We start from the raw sequence: 23,197 nt of genomic DNA on the forward strand, positions 1-23,197 counted from the left end.
AGTTGTCACTAATGGATTCAAGCAAGATTAAAATTCCACTAAACTGAGCAACGTGTACATTTCTACAACCACAGATTGTTTTGACCCACAGAACAAATTCCACTCCACTGCTGAGAACAATTTTTGATCCTCTTTTAGTTGGCTAACATGTAAACCACAACTGGAAAGGCCCTACAGCCTAATGACTGACATTCAGAGGAATCAAGTTGCTCGTAATACTTAAGCACAGAGCCCTTTAGAATACTTGCTCTTCAAAAGGTGCTTGCATCACTCAGAAGCTTATTCAGAGAAATACCCATTGTGTAAAATTATTAAGAAGCTGAATACCTGCAAAGGAGGATGAGATCACTTACAGAATTTCAGCTAGATTTAATTTCTCTTGTTCCTGCTTCCCCCTGGCCACCATTCAGTTACATGCTTCAGGAGAAGATGCCAGACAGGCAGCTGAAGATTTTTAGTAGCTTTGTCTGCTAACTTTGTGCTCTACACAGCAACAAGGGAACAGGTAAGGGCACAGATAGATGAGGCAGCAGGACAGGAAGACTTTAGACAACAAGGTAATGGGATGAGCTTGAGATCTTAGAGAAGCAAAATCACACCAACAACTCTCGTAGAGATGGCAGTGGAGGCCCCAAGGTCAGCTGTACCTGTGACTGAACTTGGAGGTGATTGTTGCAGCATCACTTAGAACCAACAGCATGTTAAATACACACAAAAAAGAAATGAAAAAAACCTTAAGGACTGGAAGAGTGAAGGACCAGGATGTGGTGCACTCCAGCTGGAGATATGCTACAGAATGTTCTTGCCCTGAAGAGCAGACTAAGGCTGCTGTCCCAGGCAGCACCCTTTTTACTGCTCTCACAGCAGCTTTCAAAGGCACTCCACAAGAAGGAAAGCTAATCCTGCACGATTAATCTCACTGTCCTACAAGACTGAGGCATAAGACTTTCTAAACTACCACAGAGTAAGTTTTAAATTTCAGAGATTTGACTAAATTATAAATTCTTGGAGTCTCTACTTGCCTATTTGCTCCTGAATCTCATCACATAACCAGACAAAAATAAAGCCTATTTCAGACAGGTATGTCCAGTATAGCATACAGGGACTCAATTCAAATATCGAGCTCAGTTACAAATAAAACCAAAATGAGGTTCAGCACATGTTAATTTTCCTGCTTAAAGAAAAAACCCTTCAAATTTCCTGGAACTCATAATAAAAACATAAAAATTGACAATGCTCTTCTTTCCCTTTCTAAGGGGAAAGAAAGTTCCCCTTAGAATAAGTTTAGATTCAAATGTTACTATCCACCTCTACTATTGGCAAGGCAAACAAAAACAAGATAAATACTACTTCACCACAAATCTCTAGCATGCATGTAATATTAGTATTCCACGTAGCAAAAAAATAGTTTTCCCACAGTTCCCTGGCTCATGTCAGGGAGATTATCATTCCCTAGGCAGTATCAGAGTTCGGAAAAACAGGAAATATGTCTTTCCATCTCCACTCTTGAGATTTCTATGTGAGCAACGTTTAATTTTTAAGGTGGTAGAGTATTTACTACCTTTGAGAAAATTAATTACATTTTGCAAAAAAAAAAAAAAAAAGGGAAAAAGAGGGGGCACCACAGCATGGCACACAACTTTCTTTCACCATGCAGCAGGTGAAAAGTGGCTGTTTATTAATAAATACTTTCCATGTCTAACACTATCTGGAAACTCAACAGAGAAGTTCTCTTAACTAGAATCATAGGAGACATCATTTTCTAAACCCAAATGTGTAAGTCTCTGAAGGTCAGGTTAAAATCCCCAAGCCATCCAGCTAAAGGAGCAGCAATATTTGTTTCACTCAAGACCTTTTCAGATCTCAGATCTCTCCCTTCTCACAGCAGCAGTCAAGATGCAAGTCTGGCAGCAGTGCTGAGAACCTCCTGCACATCCTGTTCAGATGCTGTTTCACCACTTGTGAAAAAATAATTACTGTCAAAGAAATCACAAATTGAAAAACTGGTTCATAATTATTTGTTTTACCTGTTGTTTTTTCATTCCGCCTTTGAATATTCTGACAGCAAGGGACAGAACTGAGCCTATTTGCAATAAACCCAACTCTTTCTATTCAATATATTCCTTTAAAGTGAAGATTGCAGTCTCAGAAATGTCTGCAAAACAGTATCAAAGAACACCACAAGTAGAGTGTAGCTGACACTCTGGTCAAAAGGCTCCTATTTGCAAGATTTCCTTCTCAGCCACCAAGAAAGGCTATTTATAAAAGGAAAACGAACTATAAAAGAACATTACAGATAATGACTATCTGCATTAGCATGAAAATGAAATATACTTAAAAAATCATAACATTTCAAGCATTTAAGTAGACAAACTCTACTCCTGATGCAACTTGATACATTTCAAATTGATTTTAATTCCAAGCATATTTTGTTCCAAATATATTCCAAATATTTTTCCTTCACTAAGTACTGCATTAGTTACTTAAAAGACAAGTCCAGAAACAAAGAGTGTCTGTAAATAGTAGGATGCCATTCCTTGTCTACAAAGCTTTTAGTGAACAACTGGCCAGCCCAGTAAATACGTAGTACTGTGTATACAGAGTGGTCAGCACCAGCCCTGCAGACTGCTCCTACTCAGGTTGGGCATGAAACTGTTTTGTAAGCACCAGGAGATGCTCTTCCAGAATCACAACCTCCCACTGGTTATTCCACAAAATGACTGCACAGCACAGGCCATGAAGAAATCCCGATTTCACTGGCAATTCAGAAATTCAGTAGTCAGAAATCTGAGCATCAGGTAAATTAAGGAACAACCTGAGCGCCATGCTGAGAGAAAGCATCTGTAGCAGAGAGTGATTTATGCAGACAAACAAGGTGAGGCAGTCCAAAAGCCAAACCCTTGTCTGGGCTCATCCATGCCTAAATGTGCAGCCCTGTGGGACAATGCTGGCTCCCATGGCTGGGTCAGCAGCAGGGGAAGTCAGGGAACCACACACCACCTTGTACAGGGTACTGAAACCAATGACATGTGGGGGCTGACTTGCTCGTCTCTGACAACACTCTACAGCCAAAAGAAAAGGAACTGAGAAAGGAAATCAGCTTCTAAGGAACCTGCTAGAATTGTAATTCCTTAAATAAAATTATTTGTGAAATTTTTATAAAGGAAGCACTTATTTCTTCTTTTACACTCGGCAGAGGTTACATTCTAAGCTTCATCATAATGCAGCTCAGTAAGAATTGCTTGCAGTAATAGTTTTTCAGTACTAAATTGAGATATTATCAAGTGTGTTGAAAAACAGAAGGAAAATGAAACAACGACAGACCAAAGAGGGAAAGGGAAGAAGGAAACAAGCATAAATTTAAAGTGTTAACTTGCCCCTAGTGTTACCCAATGCAGACAGATGATTATCCCAAAAAATAAAGTGCAGTGGACATACAACTGGGTGTCTTTTTCCCTAGAAGATTGCCATGTACACTCACTTTACCTACAGCTGAGCCTGTCCAGGCCTTCTGGCTCCCTGCTCAAAGCCTCTGGCAGCTTTATTGCCAGCAGTTACTGTGCAACAATTGCAGGCTGGTGCTGCTGCACATGAGCATCAGTCAGCCACCTCAGCACTCTGACAACCAGCTTAGCTCCGACCTCTGATACAGCATAAGCCAACTCTGAACAGCTAAGACAGGAGGGAGGCAGCTTTCACCAGCAAGCCAGGCAGCACAAGCAGCTACAGCCAAGAAGATTTTCAGTTCCTTCACTTTGATCAGAAGAAGGAAACTGCCCATGTGTTTCTCAGGGGAGACACTCATAAATCTAAACTAGCATTCACAACACTTACTGAAAAATTAGCCAAAATCATGTTCCTACAGCAGAACTTCTCTATCAATTGAAAGAAGTCTTCCCTCTTCCAAAATTTAGTTTAAAACTCAAGAATGGGTGCAGTGAGTGTTCACTGGCCCAGTAAATTTTCTCTAATTGTCATTAGTGCCTAGTGAAGGCTAAAGGGCAGAAATGAGCATGCACTGTACCCTCAGAGACAGATGATTTCTCATATGTAGATCTTTCATTACCAACTGTACATTAATTAATGACTGCACACAGAAACAGACACACAAACCCCAGACACTCAACATCTCTGCTTAGGGGGGAAAACAAGTAGAGTCTACCAGCTAGATAGTTCACAACAAACTTAGACCTTGAAAACTTATACAGAAGGAACAAGCACCAGAAATAGTTACATTTTGATGGATTAACCTATTTCCTTTGCTGATCATCTGCCTGGAACTGCTTCACCTTCCCTTATTCCTAGTCCAAGGTCCCAAACCAAGTAGCCTGAATCCTTCCAGCTGCAGCCCACTAATCACCCTTGCATTGCTGCTCCTGTTCCTGACTTTAGTCCCATCAAGTCTTGTGCTTTGCCTGGTTCCTTGATTTCATCACACATGGATTATGCACTTGGATCCCAAACCATTTCCTAATATATGCAATATGTAAAAGAGAATTTTATTTAACAAAATATCAACAAATTATTTGAAGTGACACTTGAAATACCTGTAGCAGTAAGAGTGAACCAAAGTACCTCAAAAGCTCTCTGAGTTCTGCAGAAAACTATCATCAGGAAAGGCAGAAGAGCCAAGAACCAAACACAGGGTTCAGGAATATTGCATCCAGTACTTAATACACAAAGGACAGGATGTTCCTAAAAGTGCAGCAGAGTAAGCCTGAGACACAAAACCAACACTGCCAGTAAGAGAGGCAACAAACTGAAAACTGAAATGGAATGAGGGTATTAAGGAAGCAGAGGAGAAAGTATAAAGTATCCCAGAATAAGGAATTAGTGGATATTCCACTGGAATATTCTGAGGGCAGCTGAGGTCAATCAACAACGACACCACACATGACAATTTGGCAGTCTTTCTAGAAGATGTTCCAAATGATTGTCATCACTACTTCAGCCATCAGTTAATTTTTCTTCTTTGGTTTGGCACATCACCATAGGCTGGAATCTGATTTGGCTTTGAAATAATCTAAATCAGTAACAATTATTTTCAACAGGCTGATAGAGAATATCTGAAGGACAGTCAAATATTAATTCTATACTTATTTGAGCAAACAGAGAAAAAACTACTTCTATAAAATGTAGTCCCCCAATATCACAGCTGTATGATTTAAAAAATGGCTAACATATGCAGACAGTCTATTAAAATGCACATAATTTATTTGACTCAAAATGAAAACATATCTAACAAGTAATTCCATTCATCTGGCCCTTTTTCACCCAGCCTTAAGATATACAAATGTGTGCCTTTTCACCAGAACACAGCAGCTGGGAATGAAAAGAAAAGCATTCAAATGATCATTTTCACATCATATTCCATCGTCTTTTCACCAGCTTCTCCCCAGTCTTTCTTTGAGTCCCATTCTGTTACAAGAGAGCTGCTTTTTAGATCAATTCATATTTCCATAATCCACACTGCTGTTTCTCTCTCTCCTCCCCAGGGTGGACTAACCCCTGCATCCAGAACTATGGCTTACAACTGTCATTAAGACCTGTAACAATAACAAGATAACAAAAGAGCTGGTAGAGATGAGGTTAGCCAGTACCATATGCTGATCAAGTTCAACATTTTTAACTTAAAAGCTCTATAAAACAAAACTCCCACAATTCTGAGAACAAGTATACTTCATGTTGCCACCTGTCCTCAAAATTTCAAGGAAATACCAAGTTTTTGATATTGCCCTTTTATCATTTTTAAAATTTAAAAAATAAAAGTCTCAAGGATTTATTCTGTCTCTGTTGGGATGAATTAAAAGAAAAAGTTGAGAAAGCATCTTGGAATATTCACATCTTGAATGATGTAAGGGTCTTGGTGATTCTGGGTGTTCCCAGCATGTCTTCGTGGGCAGTTGTTCCACAGAATATTTATCAGAACTGAGCAGATCTTTTCTGTTCACACAGTGCAGTTAGCAACTATAAATACACCTCTGAATGTTTTCCTGCTGATCATCCATCAGCCAGGATTTGCATAGACAAAAAGCATTGCTGCCTTACACACACAGTATTTTTCAATAAAAGCAGTGTCTCCCAAATGCAAGGTGTCAGAAAAATCACTTTATTTTAACCAGATAAACCTTATCTTAAGCAGATAAAGCTCCTTTGCAATGTACAAAATTGCCTCACTGCCATCATCTCAGCAGGGCTAACTGCTTTCCACAAAGATTCAAGTTTGAAAATATCCCTTAACTAAATATAATGTGCAACATTTAGACAAAAACATCACTGAAAATTACTAATCTCATTAGATTCTTCCTTTCTCATACCAATGCACCCAAATATCAATCATACTTAATAAACAAACAACAAAACCACCAAACCCTTTTTAAGATTTCCTGATAAAAACAACCCCACAAAGCAAGCACCTATCTAGTTAGCATAAACAATTTTAAACATGTATTTAATGCCTCATCAGAATACAAGAACAAAGGCATCTCATGCAGAAGCCTGGTGAGATGCATCCCCTAGCAGCACGCCTGCAGCCTTGGAGGGAGTGTAAACAGCCTCATACCTCCTGGGCTCCTGCTGCTCTCTTACAGAGCACAGAGGAACACAACATCTCACTGCTGGCTTCCACACACTCCTTGGACCCAGAGAACAGATTTTAGCTTGCTTCTGGAGAATAGTCAAAAAAACAAACAAAAATAAATAGCCAACTTGCGCTATTATTTAAATCTTAAAAAAAAATATAATCTTTTTCATGGTGACCTCATTTATGTATTTGCTACCACAATCCATTCAATTAAATATTCCACACTGAAAGAAACTGAGCCTTTTTTCTCCAATCAGATGCTCATTTAAGCCAGGCTTAACTTTCAGTAGTTAAAACAAACATTGAAAGTCAAGTATGTGATTGGTGCTATGCTGTGGGAAGACTAACACACTGGCACTTCTGAGGATTTATCCTTTAAACAACAGCATATGCACCTGTACATCTTTATGTATACAAATATTTTCACACAAAAAGGGTAAATTTACATGTACAGTATCAGACTTTATTTTGGGTCACTGCAGGATACAAAGCTCACAATTCAGTGGTGACATCTGCATAATGTGATACAGTAAAACTAAAACCCAGATGTTACGTAAAATATGAGATAGCAACATAAAGAGCATTACCCTAACTTCAGAGAAAACAGCAGAGATTTCTCATGTTGGATACCATATTCCTTACTCATCTGCAGGGTTTGGGTGACATGGGAAAGCAGATTTAGACTGCTTGTCTTCAAAAGCAAGAGGAGATAGGATGAAATCTGCAACACAACCAACAGTCTAACGCAGAGTCTGAATTCCTTCTTAACCCACATCTTCAGTTAATAACCCCTTGTCATATTTAGTACTAAAGTGGCTTCTGTTAAGACCATCTCCAGAATTTGGCTATTTGTGTCATCTTCCTAGTGAGATGGTTTTCAGCAGCAGAGAAGTTGCAGGCTGAAATCAGAAAATATTATGTAATTAGAGGGGCAAAGAATGAGAACTATTCAATGGACACCACATACTACAGGTAGAAATCACTTTAGATCAATAGGTGGTCAGATTAAAAAGCTACTGAATTCTTACACAGCTAAAAATAATGCCCCACATACCTGTAATTACTAAATTAATACGAAATGTTTGACCTTACATGCCCCAAAGCCAACATAGAAGGCAGTGCCACCTCTTGCCCAGACACCACCTGCTGCTGGTGCTGTCAGCACTGTGCTCTCCTCCTTCCTTGTGCCAACACCACTCTTTTCCCAGCAATGTTTCAACTCACGGAAGCTGGTGGGAGTGTCAGTGTTTTATTTGCTGAACAGACATGAACAGAGCCACAGTGCAGACACCTGGGCACTGTGACATCAGTAGGGCTTTGCTGCTGACTGCACTGCCACGAGCAGACAAGCCAGCGCCAGGAGATCGCAGCTCTGCTGGGCGACGTCAACTTCTGCAGAAATGTGTTTTCTTCTTCAACAGCCAGCAAGTACTTCAGTTTGGAAGCCAAGGTGTTGTTTTCATTTGGGCTGCTTTTCTAAAGCCCTTAAAATACTTTCTCCTTAAAAACAAGTGGAATTTTTTTTTTCTAGATATCATAGCATTAATATTTTTTCTTCAGCCTTTGATTTAAAAATGGGCTTGTAAGGCCAAAATTAAACTCTAGTTTCACCAGTCTGAAAGTCTGAATAAACAAAATAGAAATTTCAAGATTAAAAATATACTGATCTTTTATAATGGGAAATTTTGCATGAAGGGGCTATTTGAACATACTACAAGACAGTGCCTCTAGGAATATACATTCAAAATTCATTTTAAAGAAAAAAGATATCCCATTAAATGGCTACAGCTCATTCTTTATCCAAATTTGAGGACTGGAGGATAACCACAGAAGACCTATATATGCTCAAATCAGAAATCTTCACATTTTTTTTCTGTGGTGCTGAGATGATTCACAACTTTTTCCACATTGTCAAACTCATTTTTATAGCACTAATGTTAGTATAACAGTAACTTGTAACTCTAAGATGTCTCAAACAGATTAGTTCTTCTGGCTCTTGAAGCACTTTTTAATAAATACTTCCTTGGAAATGGTAGTGTGGCTCTTTGTACTTTGAATTCTAACCAGCTTGAGTTCATTTTTTCATTGACAGTTTTGAGAGTTACTAAAAATGGAACTACACCAACCTCAAAAAATAAAATAAAATTAAAAAAAAAAAAAAAGGCAAAAACACTTTCTGAAACACTCCTGGCAAAGAGAAGTGTTTTCATTTCATGCCTGGAAGCATTACTTGTTTTCCTTCCCTACTCTGTTTTTCTCTTTTCCTTCTTATTCTGGCATCTGAGGAGTTACCAGAGAGAAAATAAGTGGTTTCCCTGCAGTCAGGGCAGATAAGGAAATCAACAATGAATCCTGCAAATTCTTTTGTGGTACCAAAACCACACCTTAATATTTCCTTTACTTGACAGACTGTGAGTAAGTAATTATGACAAATCCCTGGTCTTGTCTTCCTCCTGACCAACTCTAATTTCTACATCCCATCCACAACAGATCACATGTTTAACAAAACATGAGTTTGGAAAGACAATATTTAAGAAGAAATTGCACCAAAAGAATATTGACCAGCATCAAAGAAAATGGTAGGGCAGAAGAAAAACAGAAGATTTGAGAAGAGCAAGCACTGGGAAGGCATACTTAGAGGAGAAATGTGAGAAAGAGGAAGAAAATGTCAAAATGGCTTAGACAAGTTTTCTTTGCATTATGAAAGCAACAAAAAGGTGACATGATAAACTGTAGAAAAATTCAGGAAGAGAGGAAAATATTTTGCCCACTGTTATCACACCACTGTGCAAACAGACAGCCCTTCAATTTTAGGAAAGATGATTCTTTGGGATACATCCAAAAACTAACTCACACATTTTACATTTAAAATAGAAATGACTGAAAAACAGAACAGAGAATATTCTTCTTCTTTTCTTTCTTTTTTTTTTCCCCTTTAACATTCTCCCCACAAACTTTCATGGAAATTACCCCTGATAGTTTTTAGTGGGGTTTTGATTTTTACAGAAATTAAATCTGGTGGATGCTCAGGTCTCCAATCCTAACCTACCCAATTCAACATGCACACACACATGCAGAGAAGGCTTCTCCTGATTTCACTTCATGACTTGGCTCAGGGGTTTGCTTCAGAAGCTGCTGTATATTCTGTTTAAATCCAGCAGTTCTAATAGGAAAATTTCCCTTGCAAGGAGGATTAAAATACCCTTTTTTCCAGGAACACAAGCAATTTACTTGAAATGCCAAAGACCCTACACAACTGAGAGTCAGTGTGCAGGCACAGGTTTTTCAGAGCCCAAAGGCAGAGTGCTGCCTGAGGCCTCTGGTGTTTATAGATTAGGTATGTCTACTGCATCTTTGTAGGATTCCCCTCCATCTTTAGTGGGCTTCATCTTCTAATCATTTTTCTACACCAGCTGTTCTTTAAATAACCTTCGACTTCCTGAATAAGCTCCCATTTTTCTTCATACATTTCTCTTTTTTTTTTTTTAAGATCAAGTCTTTCTTAGGGAAAAAGAACATAACAAACTGGAAAAAAAAGAATTTAAATGACAATGAAGACGATCATGCTGCAGCCAGGATAATTATCAAAACTTGCTGAATGCCTAGCTGGGAACATATAACAACACACTTTGCTCATTTGTCACTGTTTTACAGGCTGCACATTTCTGACTGATGCTATTCCCTAACCACACATCCTACTTTCTATGTTTGCATATTTATTCCTTTCATCATGAATCACTTTATAGCTGTCTTTATAGAATCTTGTACTATTGATTAAAAAAAAAAAATGAACAATTTATCAACACCTGCTGTACAACAAGACTTCCAGATCATCCACTGTGGTGATATTACCAATGAAGAATATGTTTGCCTCAATATTAGTATAAAAACAAGAGGCAAAGAAGCCATTGGGACAGAGATATTTATTATTTTTTGTTGCTTTATGAATTTTCTTTTATGAAAATAAAAATATTTCCATGCAAGAAACTCTTGCAGAAGTTGCTGAAATAATAAAATTTAGTAATTTCATTAGATTTTAATATTAATAACTTTCATAACACTGTCATGGGGCAACAAACCCAACATACTAATTAATAGTTTGCTGTCATTACAAACAGTGAAATAATCCATCAGTCCTGCATGTATAAACTTTCCTTTGAGGATTAATTATAGATAGAACATAGGATTTTCACGCTTTCAGAATCAGTAACTTTAGATCAGTCTCTTATAAGGGACTGAGAATTTTTTTTCCCCAAGCAAAAAACTCTGGTATCTCTAAAATATTATTAAATAGCTACCTAAAATCTTGCATTGAAAAGGATTAAAGAAATAGAATGCACATGTTAAGAGGACATACATGGGTAGCTCTTCAGTTTTTTTGATCTGGTGTTTTTTTTATAACATCCATGTTCAGAAAAGTTTTATTGATAATTTTTCCCACATTTTCAATCCCAAAACAGACAAAAAACCAACATGCCCAACAGGACCACCTGGTAAAATACTCTATATCAAAAATAAGGTGATACAGAGAATTAGCACGACATTCCACGCTCTACAACTGCTATTGAGTATTCCTGTCACAGAGGCAATCTAATCACCAAGCCACCAGTTGGGTGAAGGCTTCCACCCTGTTATCATTAGCATCTGCCTCTCCACAGCTGAATAGAAGAGCTTTTTTATTATTATTCTAACATAAAAAAAAGTTCAATCTCATGTTTCCAACCTGGTCTCCAAAGTCCTCCGGGAACTTCCACAGTACCACTGGATCTGTAAATAATTGACAGACAGCATTAATCAGAGGCAAAGGAACAGAGTATACAGTCAGAGTACATTAATATTAAAGAGAGGGTCAGCTTAGCGTCAAGCTTTGCGGCAAGTGCAAAAATATATCTAAAAACTAAGGAAGATACTGGATTATTAAAAGACTTATTTCATATTTATGAAAGTGCATGTTTATTGTTTTACATATGGCAGCAGGTTATAATGTACAGAACTCTTTTAATATTCAATTCTTTATTCCTGAAATACCTCATTCTTTAAGCACATTTAATTTTCTCTTTTTAATTCAATTAAGAAATAAAGAGATAGAAAATCTCTTTTCATCCCAGGAAAAAAGAACAGAAAACTATAACAGGGGAAAAAAGGCCTTCATGAAAGTACAGAAAAACATCCTTTGTGGTTTTAAAGATAGTACCAACATAACCAGCACTCTCAAGGAAGAGTTTAGACAAGCTAGCATGGTTCAGTATTTTCTGCTCAGACCCATTTAAAACCAGCATTTCAATACCTCGAAGTTTTCATTAACCACTTGGAAACTGCTAATTACAAAAATAATCAGTTGTTTAGGCTACATATTAGTCTGAACTTAATATTGTTTTGAAAGCCTGTCAGGAGGATTGGAACCATAAGCTTTCAACAAAAACACAAACCATGAGCTTCATCCTGCCTCCCCCCTAAGCTGTTAATCTCCTTTGACACAAACCCTTCCCGAGGTGCTACTGTTACACGGCCACAAACACCCACAAAGCCTCACAGGCTTCTAAACAACAGGTTAGCAGCGATGTTTGTCCACCAGCTCAAAGTGAAATTATCCACCTTCCTGCCAGGGAGACCCAGGGCAGTGCCAGAGCTGGACCAGAGGCAGAGCTCTCCAAGTCCTGCTCGTGTCCCAGCTGCGCCACTGACCACGCGGCCAGCAGCAGCTCGGGGTGCCCGAGGGCAGGAAAACAAAAGAGAAACAACAGTGAGTGCCAGGACACCGCCTGATGGGAACTGCCACCTCTTGTCTGTCCCAGGAGGAGCCAGGAGCCAGCTCCCAGGTCCTCCAAGGAGCCAGTGTCTGGGAAACTCTTCAGATTTCCACTGCAGGCTCTAATACCATCACTGTGTGGTAACTCAGAAACGTCCTTCTCATTGCTAGGTTTGACATCAGAACCACAGGGTTTTCCACACTTGGCAAAGCACAGAGGTTTCTACTCTTCTTCAGGCCCCATAGATGTTTGCTGGTGCAAACTGGAGGTTTAATAAGAAGGGAAATGCCACTGCTAGTGGTGTCATTCCCCGCTTCTGATCTCAAATCCTGTTGTTCAGCATGGAGGTGTCACACGTGTACATTTGCTGCTGGCCCAGCCACCAGGAGCTGGAGACCCAAGTCAGCATTCCCCCTTGATCCCAGGCCAGATCTTAACCCCACAGTAGAACATTTCAAATGTGTTACAAAATGGAACTTGTTAATCAACTCCATGAAATTTAAACCTAATTTGTATCCAATCCAAATCTACGTGAGATTTTCAATAAAAATTGAGGCATTTGACTCTACTTGTTGGACAAGCTTATTTTTTCTCCAAAGAACATCCAGGAAGGGTTCTACAGCTGTTATTTAATAAAATATGCGTATTTTGCACAATGAATCTTCCTCCATTACTACGGGGAGCAAGAACTTTTGAAGGCAGATACAAAACAAGACATAAGATACTAAGTTTATAAGAATATGAGAGCAAACAAATACTTATAACAAAGACCTTTTTGTCCTGATCTATTTTGTGCATATTTAAAATGCAAACAAATCTCTATAATGATCAGGTACAAGAGCAGTTTGACTATCCTGTAAAGGAACTGTTGCTTTTATTCCAAATTAGTATCATGAAAAGGAAAGCAGCTACATATCAACAATGATCCCTGATATCCAAAGAGCAGCAAGTACAGTAACATATCAAATACTCGATGTTAAGTAACTTATAAATTACTTGCTCAAAAGCACTAAAAACTTGCAGAATCCAAAAAATACTTTCACATAGCTTGTAAATCTAATGCCATATGTCCACAAACATTTCAGGCATCAATTTCTCTTTGAAAGATCAATCCCTCTGCACTCCCACTCCCAGGTACTTGTTGGTGAAGCTGTAGCACTGTCTGTCTCCTGCTGGGGCAGACTGTCACAGCTACAGATGAGGGAACTGACCGAGATCAAACCAACTGTCTGAAACTTTCCATGGCAGCATTAACTAGATCAGTTCCCCAAAACCATTGGGTTTGCACCAGAAAAAAAGGAAGAAAAACTGGGGAATAGGGACTTGTGGTGAGAAAAAAGCAGGCCTGCTTCATGCGGCAGCACTCCAGCATCAAGCATTTGCTCCAGCTCATGCAATACAAGCTGGTTACCAGCTGCCTCTAGTTCCGTTTCTTATCACCCATTTCTTGTTCACAACTTCCCAAGCTTGCAGTACCATTTATAGTTGCCTCTACTGCAAAAACCCAGCCCATGGCCTGCGAGGAGGTGAGGGGACCGCTCTGTGGCGAGGCCAGGCTGCCGGAGCATCGCCAGCCAGGAGCTCAGCAGCATCACCTCCTCCCAGCAGCCAAGCCAGGCCGATGATTCTGGCAGATGTGAAGTACAGTTACATGAGAAACATTCAGTATAGTTAATGCTTTAGTAACACAGTAACAAAATCACTGAGGTTTCTGAAATCTGACAGAAATGTAATTTCTTTTGTTCACTCTCCTTAGTGCAAATGTAAATAGGGAGCAGATCGCAATAGCAAAACCTCCAGGCGTTATTTTAAAAGGTCACAGTCATGAGCAAAGTACAATATCAGAATTAAGCAAAACTTTGGGCTCCGGGTCAAAACATGGGTAAAATTTACACATCAATGAGGTGCCAACAGAGCTAACAGCATTTCACAGGGCCACCCTTTATCTACAGACAAGACCAACAGCTACAGTAGGTTCTTTTGGTGCCCTGATATCACAACAGACAAAAAACCCTAAAACTTGAATTTAAGGTCCTTCTCATCTTGCTGTCTTCACACTAAGGCTCTCTCATACTACTCCAGCCTCACTTGAAATGGTAAAAACAAATCTAAAGTAAATTCTAGTTCACTCAACTAGGTATAACAACATTTACCTTCCTATCATGAAAGGATATTTATATCATGAGAGGATAATTAAATTCATGTGATCTAAACAGGAAGAACAATGCCTTTAATACTCCTTCATAAAAACAAAAAAGAGCCAACATTAAAAAAAAAATTCCTAATTCAATCCAAGACAAACATTCAGTGCTACACTCAGCAAAAATTACACGCCTTCAAGACTTGTCCAACTGCTTTGAGCTGGGTTTTGCAGCTGTTATTACTGGCTTTTAACTGGTTATTTTAATAGGTACTTGGCATACATTTATTAAGTAAGAAAATCTGATGTGACTTGTTCTTCAAAAAGGAAAGTTACTATATTCTTTTTATGCCTTTACTCTCTGAAACCAAACCCTAACACCTATAAAAAGCCTCAGGATTTTATGATAATTATCCATGTCTGAGATTGGAGTTTTTTTCAAAAGATTATGTTGGTTTCTGCTTTTGGAGCTAGGCTCAGGAAGCATCTGACACATCTTTGGGACAACTTCTCAAAAGGGCTGCAGAGGAAGAAACAAAAGGGTACTGATTCAGAAATAAAAAGAGAAAGTATAATCCAATTCTGCAACTGCATGCACGGTATCCTCAGGTTTACAAAGACTGAATTTTCTTTTCCCTGAGGATTACTTTCCAGATACTCTGTCTGATCTGGCAATGTTAGGTCAATTTTATGCTGATTTTATGGGTGAGAGGATGAGAACCGCTCAGAAATAGCTGTTGTTGTAGTCAGCAGAGGAACTACTGAGTTTCTCCTCATTCACTTTTTCTAACAGACTTTTCAGGACAAAAGGTTTGTATCAATTCTAAGTAAATGCAGTAGTAAACAGAAATTGTCAAGTGCACACATGAAATAGTTTGTGCGGTGCATGTATAAATGTATATATACTGTTGCACATGTAAATGGATATTTTCATGTAAAACATCACTTTTTCTATGCCTACCACATCCAGGACATAAATCTCACCACCTGCCAGTGACACTTGAAAATTCCTTTGCTAAATATCCTATAGCATTGGAAAGGGCATCTCCCTTGGTACTAGCCAGATGAGAGACAATCATGGAAAGGTTTCCTGAGGTACCAAAAGAGTGCAGTATAATTACAAAGAGAAAAGCAAGTCATGTGCAATCCTTAAAAAAAATTGTATTCAAGATGTAATCTAGAACTGCTCCAGAAGATAAATGCAGGCAACTATGACAACCACTAAGACAAAAGGAAAACATATGCAGATCCTCAAGGTAATTTCTCTCCAAACATCTATTCCTGTAGAGACAAGGTCATAAAGCATGTCATCTGTATTTTCAGGAAAACAACTTCTAACACAGTTTAACTTCTTTAACAAGTTGAAGAAAATAAAAAGGTAATATTTCTCATGACAGAGTGGACTAGAGAAGAAATACATTCTAAACTATGAAAAAAAAAAAGAATGCATTCTGGCTTGTAATTTTCCCCAAAACTGACAAGTTAAATACCCTCTAAAAATACTCTTCAAAATCATCAAACTTGCAGATTATAAATGCCACACAAAAATACAATAGGATAAGGTAATTAGCACACATTCAATTTGGTAATGGAACAGAAATTACAAACACATGCTGAGAAACATCATCTTGGGAAATGCTCTTGGATAGCAAGAGAATATTTCAGACAGGAAAACACAGCTAAGGTAAAATGAAACAGATTAATTAAGGAGTCTAATATTCTGGAGAGAGGAGGAATCTTCATCCCTGTTGGTTGTACTGAGCAGAATAAAGACTGCCAGAGTTGGTCATGCTTGGGACAGAGGAATGGACTGGATATCTGCTCAGTATTCCTCCAGTTATATTTTCTCTGATGCTGTACAGATTTTCATTGGAAAAAAGATGTCAGAGCAGAAAGGAAAGAAGAGACTGGGGCCAGGAGTTAAGGGGGTGGGAAAGAAAAAAAATGAGGAAAAGGAAGGTAGCAAAGCAAAACTTATTGCAGACTGTTCCTCTTTCTTGTCTGGAAAAAACAAATGCCACATTTTTTTGTCCACATTATGTGAACATGAGAAAGATAATTTCAGATTTATTAATTACAATCATTATCTCAGGGAACAGCTTGATAAACACACATTTAGACACTAAGTAGAATGGACTTTGTTAGACTAAGTAGTTTTCAGCAATAAAAAATTAGTTCTCTAAGTTTATGATACTGCTATTGTTCGAAAACAAAGGTCTCTTACATACCTAAAATAATTTTCCAGAAACACTCAGCATTAATTCTAGTGATTCTAGCTTTTGTATCGATATAGAATTTAATACTCAACCAAATCACTACAACAGTGATTCAGAAATAAGAGATGAACTATAATGTGCAACCCAAGGATTTTTACAGATGAAGTCATCTGATGAAAAAAGCAGCATTCACATAAAACAGTAACTTCTTGCAAAAAAAGATTTCTGTATATCATATTAAAATTTGCCCGTTCACAGTTTCATACATGAAGTGCCAAAAATGGAGTAGAAAGGGAGGCCCTGCTGCCAGAAGGGACAGTGGTCTTCAGCTCCCTGGTTTGGGGATCAAAGTGGAGCACCAGCCAGGAGCAGGAGGAAGAGGAGCAGGATGCCATGGAAAAGGGGAGAAGAAGGGAGTTACAGTATTTTCCAAGCATCAGTAACCAAAAGAAAGAGCAAGAGAAAAACACATCGAAGCAATTTGATTTTAAAAAGCTAAAACTAAGGAACAGCTACTAACTTCTCCAGCAACTAAAACCTGTCAGATTAAAGATAATATGCAAATGAAGGTGCCACTACAGAAAATACCTTAAAGTACACTTTTATACAAGTCATGAAGCAAAAGAAAATGTATTTACAAAGCTGTATCAAACCTTAACCATCCAGCACCATCAACTCTTTTACTCACACTTTACTCACAAGTGAGACTTCCTTAACTGCCTCCACAATTTCAAACAGTTCCTATTTCAGCAAACGAACAAGACAAAAATGTCAACATCATTGACAGCATCAGTTACAGAAAAATATCAACAAGTTGCAGTAATTATATTTGCCAGCTTTTCCTGCTATATATAAATGCACTGAGATTCTTCGGGGTCTCTAGATGGGATTTGCCTTTCAAAATAAGCCACAGCATGGCCACAGCACAGCAACCCAGTGTCTCCTGTCCCTTCTCCCTCACCCACACCAGTGGCCTCTGCCTTGTCTTCAACTGATTGCAAAGCTTATGCCTCATTTTGAAAAATTATTTAGGCATCGAAAGTACCCATCTCACACTCACATCAAAAGTGATATCTGGAGTTTGTGACTTTTGACATTTTTCCTTCCAACTTCTCTCATAGAAAGTAAAGTGTGAACTAAATGACAACGGAGTCAACAAAGACTAAACACTGACCTTTGGGAAATGGAAAATAAAATTTTACTAGCCTCAGTTACAATCACTGTACCTGTTATCTGTATGTCTTTGGGACTGCACATTTGCCAATCAGAAATGTGATTTTTTTTAATCAGGTTCAGAAACATAATTACAAAGACCTTACTGGCAAGACAAAAACATCTTCCTTCCATGAGAAATCTATTCCTAAGGAACTGTTTTAAACTGCAGTAATAACACCTGCAATTGAAGTAATTTTTGTAGGACATATACTTGAAAAATGCTCCCAGTCACAAGTAGCACAAATTACTCACGGACTTATCAGTTGGCTCAGAATTTAATTACAGCTTCCTATAAACACATAATACTTAGCACATTATTTCAAGATCCCAGTGCTCACACCATGTTTGTGGAAATCCAGAATTTTGTTTCTAATACACATGGAAAAAAAGGTGCAATCCACAGCTACAAGAGTCACTCAGCCCTTCATACAAACCACACACACAGACCACGATGTTCTCTACTCTCTACAAAAACCACTCTCATTTGAGGTCAGTGGGTCCAGCTCAGTCAGCCCCATCCCATCACTGTAACTCCACAGCTTGGAAGTGCTGGCCATTGCTGCCCCACTGAGGCATTAACAGCTCACCATCCAGACTGAAGTGTGATAATCTGACATTTCTACAGCACACTGCAAAGCCACACACAGGATTTGCTGATCGTACAGTTTATCACAGAATTATTTTCAAATATTTCTACTTTTAAACTTATGTGACAAAGGTTGCTCAAGGTTTTCAGAAAGGTGAGAACAATGTGGAAATACTAACCTCCCAACTAATCACATGCAAGGTTCAGCCAAGTATATTGTACACAAATAGGACTTTGTCAGGTTTTGGACCCAAAACTTCCTCCAGTCTCTTAGATTTCCCTGTCTGTAAGGCACTTGAACTAGGAAATAAGTACTTCTTCCCCTTTTACAGGCAGAGAGATGGTTAAAAGCTCTAGCCACAACTTGACATCTCCTTTAGAGCTGCAGGTCAATCCCTTTCTGCCCAAGAATTTGTCCCACTGAAGGACAGAGCAGTAAGTCATTTCAGCTTAGTACAGACAGAAAGAAAGGGCCCTTTTGGCTGCAATGCTATTAGCCATGCTTCAGGCTAAAACCTTAATCAGGGTGAGAGTTCATTGCACAGACAGTGCACAGATAAAGTGAGTATGTTCAGCCTTTATTTGGTGTCTTCACAAGATAAGCAGGGATTTCTTTTACCTGGTAAGTCTTTAGAATGACCTTGTAAAGTATGGAAATGACTGTATACCTTTAGAAGCCATGTTAGTCTTAATTTTCCTACTTCTAAATTGTAATGATGAGTGAATCGTGAGAACAAGGATCTAAGAACTAAGGCAGCAGAAGAAGAAAGAAGCAAGTGGGCACCAGTCATGCCTCCAGTCATTCCTAATATTTAAGGACGGTTTACAAAAAAAAAAAAAAAAAAAAATCAAACAACTTTTGCTGTCCCTGGGTCTCTTGTTCAAAGAAATTTAAAGGAGACAGGCAGTGCTGTGATCTACTGAAATGAACAGTAACTGATAAGAGTAAGACTAAGAGCATTCACCTTCGCAAGCAAACACAAGTTTTACACCCTCCCTATAAGAACAACAAAGTAACTTACCACACTCCCTTGCAAACCGACATTATGCAGGGGTTTCTTCATTTTAAATAAGGATACAGGAGTTAAAGTCCTTAAAAACTACTGTGGGCTACATTAAATTTTCCAACATTAGGAAATATGCAATATTGACTTTAGGAGAGAGCTAGAAAAGTTCATTATTACCAAGCAATATGTACCAAGTAAATTAGGAAGAAGCAAATCTCCTGCCCTGCCAAGTGCACTAGGGCTGGACCATCACTTGCTCTTCCACATCAGTGATGCCTGACCAGAGAGAACCATTTAACTCACAGACTACACTGTTATATTTGCTTTGTGGAACCCACACACACTGCATATAGAAAAATAAAAAAGCTTTTGGCACATGACAAAAACTACATCTCACTACATTATGAATACCTGAGTTACTGCCTCCTGATTTACTCCAAGAAAAACAAATTTGGTATCAGCTTGGACATGAAATCAGAGATTTATGTGACCCTCTAAAGCAAACTGATTGACTGCAGAAAACGCAGAGTGATATCTAAGCCATTTTTGACAGACATTTTCCAAAAATAATACAAAATAAATCCTACATTAGAGTTAGCATGCCTTAAAAATTAATTAAACCAGTAAAAAAGTTAAACCAAAAGCTTCATCCTTCTGCAAGCTTTTTTCTCTAAGCATTAGCTAGTCCAGTCTTTAGCTACTTCAAGAAAAAATGAGTGTTGCAGGGGAACTCCCTCGAACTCCCTCTTGGCCAAAGATGATATAATGACTATCTATTTACATCACTTCTTGCCTGAACAGTGCAGCAACATTCCTTCCACTCTCCGCTGGTGAGGACCACATCCTGGGCACAGCCCAGCTGCTGGTACTTGACAGCATGACTTTCCACTAAATTATACCCCTTGCCTTAAATACTGACTAGCACAAGCAGTAAAATGTATTACTCAATAATTAACAGGTAAGTAACTACCTATTACTTAACAACTTACAGGGAGAAATTACTAAAGGCCAGAGTAACAGTGGAATACATAACATCTTCTAAGAGCAATCCCACTGCCACTGTCTTTACAACCAAGGAAAGCTACAGGGAGAAGGGGTTAGATTCTCTCTTCATTGTTCTAGTCCAGACTATTTATCACATTTTATTTAACTAATACAGATACTACTGATCATATACTCACCCCATCTCTATGATTATGCTGTGAAACAAGACTACAAACTGTGCAATGATATTCTACTTATGCATGAGAAAGAATGAACATAAAAGTATATTATAAAAGCATAGATTCAAGTTCTTTCATTCTCCAATTACAAATAGCATTTTCTACATGAAATTCAAACCTTTCACATTTTTTCACATGCTTACTGGCTGTGGTAGGAAGGTATGGAAGTAGAACAACACTGCTAACCAGCACCTGGCCTGGAAGATTCCTACTCCTCTCAACATCTCCAGCACTACAGCTGAAACATATCCAACTTCAAAAGCTGCAATTATATAAACCAACATTTCATAATTTCAGATATGTAAATTAAAACAAACCTTAGTTACACAAGCTCCAGAGTTCTAACAACCATGTTGGTTAGCCATAGCTTACACATAGTTTGCTATATATGTAAACAGTTCACTGACTTTCATTTTAAAATATCTATTTTCTAGCATATTCTGATCCAGTGTTCATTTTAATTTTTGCTGTTCATGACACATTAAGCCAGAACAAAGATGAAGGAGCACTGATCAATAAGCACAAATCTTTTTTTGCCTTTCCTTTCTATCTTACCCCAAATCTATTTTAAGATCATCAGGGGGAAAAATAAAACTCATCAGTCACCTGATGGAGTAATTTAAAACTTAACCAAACAGGGCTAATGGGTGAGAATTGAAATGAAAACACCTTGACAAAGAAAGCAATTTCTTTTCTTCGCACTCTTCAGAAGCCGTGGGTGATCGCTGTAATCGAACCATCAGCGGCGAGGGGCCATCTGTCCCAAGGGCCCTCCACGTGAGCAAGAATCAGCAACAAAATATTTTAGAGGCTGGCCCACATGCATTGAGCCCTGATATGTCTATGGCAGGCAGCACACAGCTGAAAATCAGTGTTTTGACATTTTTCCCATACCAATCCTTGAAAGTCAACACTAAACTTTTGATAAGAACAACACACAAAGAGCAGGTTAAGAGAGGTTGCTTGTGGAAGATCAGTGTTACACCAACAGCTGAGATCTCCCCTGTCATGAAGCACTCATGCTTTAGCATTCAAGGGCCATGTCCAGAAAAAAGGCTACAGAAAAACGCTTGCATTTATGTTATGAGTCCCCTCTAGGATTAGTTTTTGGAGCTAATGAAAACATACCAGTCACTTACCAAACCACCCTCACAGAATCACCAAACCTTGAGTTTCTTCCAAAAAAACAAACAAAACATTAGGAATAGGTCTGCCAAACATTTCCAAGGCAGCAAGCAGGCGCAATGCATGCTGAGACCCAGGGGCTCAGGCAGAGGCACCGTGGCTTTGGCACCTGACTTCCCAGGGAACACAGATCATTCTAAACCCCATCAAGAACTCCAGAAGAGACTGCATGTCACACCCCTCACAAGGATGCTCGCAAACTAGGCACTTTTCCCTTACTAAGCCTTTTAAAAGGGAACACCACATAGGGAAGGCTAATGCAATTTATTACCTCAGCATTTTCTAACTGAAAAATATATTGATCTTTTAGTAAAATCAACTCTGACATAACTGCAACTCTCTGCACCCTTCTCTCCATCTGTTACAAAACTCGGAAGAGTCACAACGTGGATATAGACGGCAGGAAATTTGTTGTTGTTGTTGAGCTGCATTAACAACATTGGTCCCTCTCTGCTTCAGCAGAGGTTGAACACAGCCCCAGCCAGCAGCACGGCACACTGGGAATTAGAAGAAGCACACTGTTCTCTCAGTCCTGCCACATACCTGTTGCCTGACCTCAAGTCAGCTATTTCAGGTTCCCACACATCATGACGTCTTTGAAATTTTTTTTTTTTTTTTTTTTTAATTCAGAAGAAATAACATTTTAAAAGGGGCATTTCCATGGGGGGGGGGGGGCAAGTTTAGTTATTTTAAAGCACAAGCCACACAAACACATAAAACAAGTAAAGGCAAGTCAAAGGGTTTTCTCGCCGGTATTTACAGTTACCAAGGTCAAAATTTCCAATTACGTGTTGGAGAGGGGTCAGCACGACCAGAGATGTAAACAGCAACCTGAAATACATGAAGAGGCTGTACCAGAATGGTCTTGTGTCCTGCAGCCTTAAAGGCATGAGATCTGGGTTCTGAGTTAGTAATCCCAAAACACATGCAACTGGCAAACTTTCCAAGATGGTTCTTAATATCACATAATTCGGTGATAACCAGAATACTATTTATTCATAATAGCAAAGTAGAAGGGTGATGCAGATGCATTACTTTAATTTACATCCCATCACAACATAAGGCGATGTGGTTAAAGTGCAATGCTGTTTATCTTACAAAACCTCAATGCCTGATGCCTGTTTTGTCCAGTGAAATATCAAATAAATCATGCACAAAACAGTGAAAATTAATTTAACAGTGTGATAATAGCAGACAATATATTTCACTCTAATAGAAAAAGCTAAAGTTCAAAACAACACGCTCCACTCGCATGGCCCATAAGGGGTCAGAACTCAACACATCCTTTGTAA

At 38.6% G+C, this 23,197-nt stretch overlaps 1 protein-coding gene across 2 annotated transcripts in view; it reads right to left on the reverse strand.

Annotated features, from left to right (window-relative positions):
* The window catches only part of DENND1B (DENN domain containing 1B), a 153,449-nt gene that overhangs the window by 99,952 nt on the left and 30,300 nt on the right, over positions 1 to 23,197 (reverse strand). For both annotated transcript variants that reach the window (XM_059477951.1, XM_059477952.1), the window contains one exon: positions 11,307 to 11,350. In XM_059477951.1, coding sequence (XP_059333934.1) covers positions 11,307 to 11,350 — 44 coding nt within the window. The remainder of the gene's footprint in view (positions 1 to 11,306; positions 11,351 to 23,197) is intronic.

The sequence above is a fragment of the Ammospiza nelsoni genome, chromosome 9, assembly GCF_027579445.1.
Source record: "Ammospiza nelsoni isolate bAmmNel1 chromosome 9, bAmmNel1.pri, whole genome shotgun sequence".
In the NCBI taxonomy this organism is placed as follows: Eukaryota; Metazoa; Chordata; class Aves; order Passeriformes; family Passerellidae; genus Ammospiza; species Ammospiza nelsoni.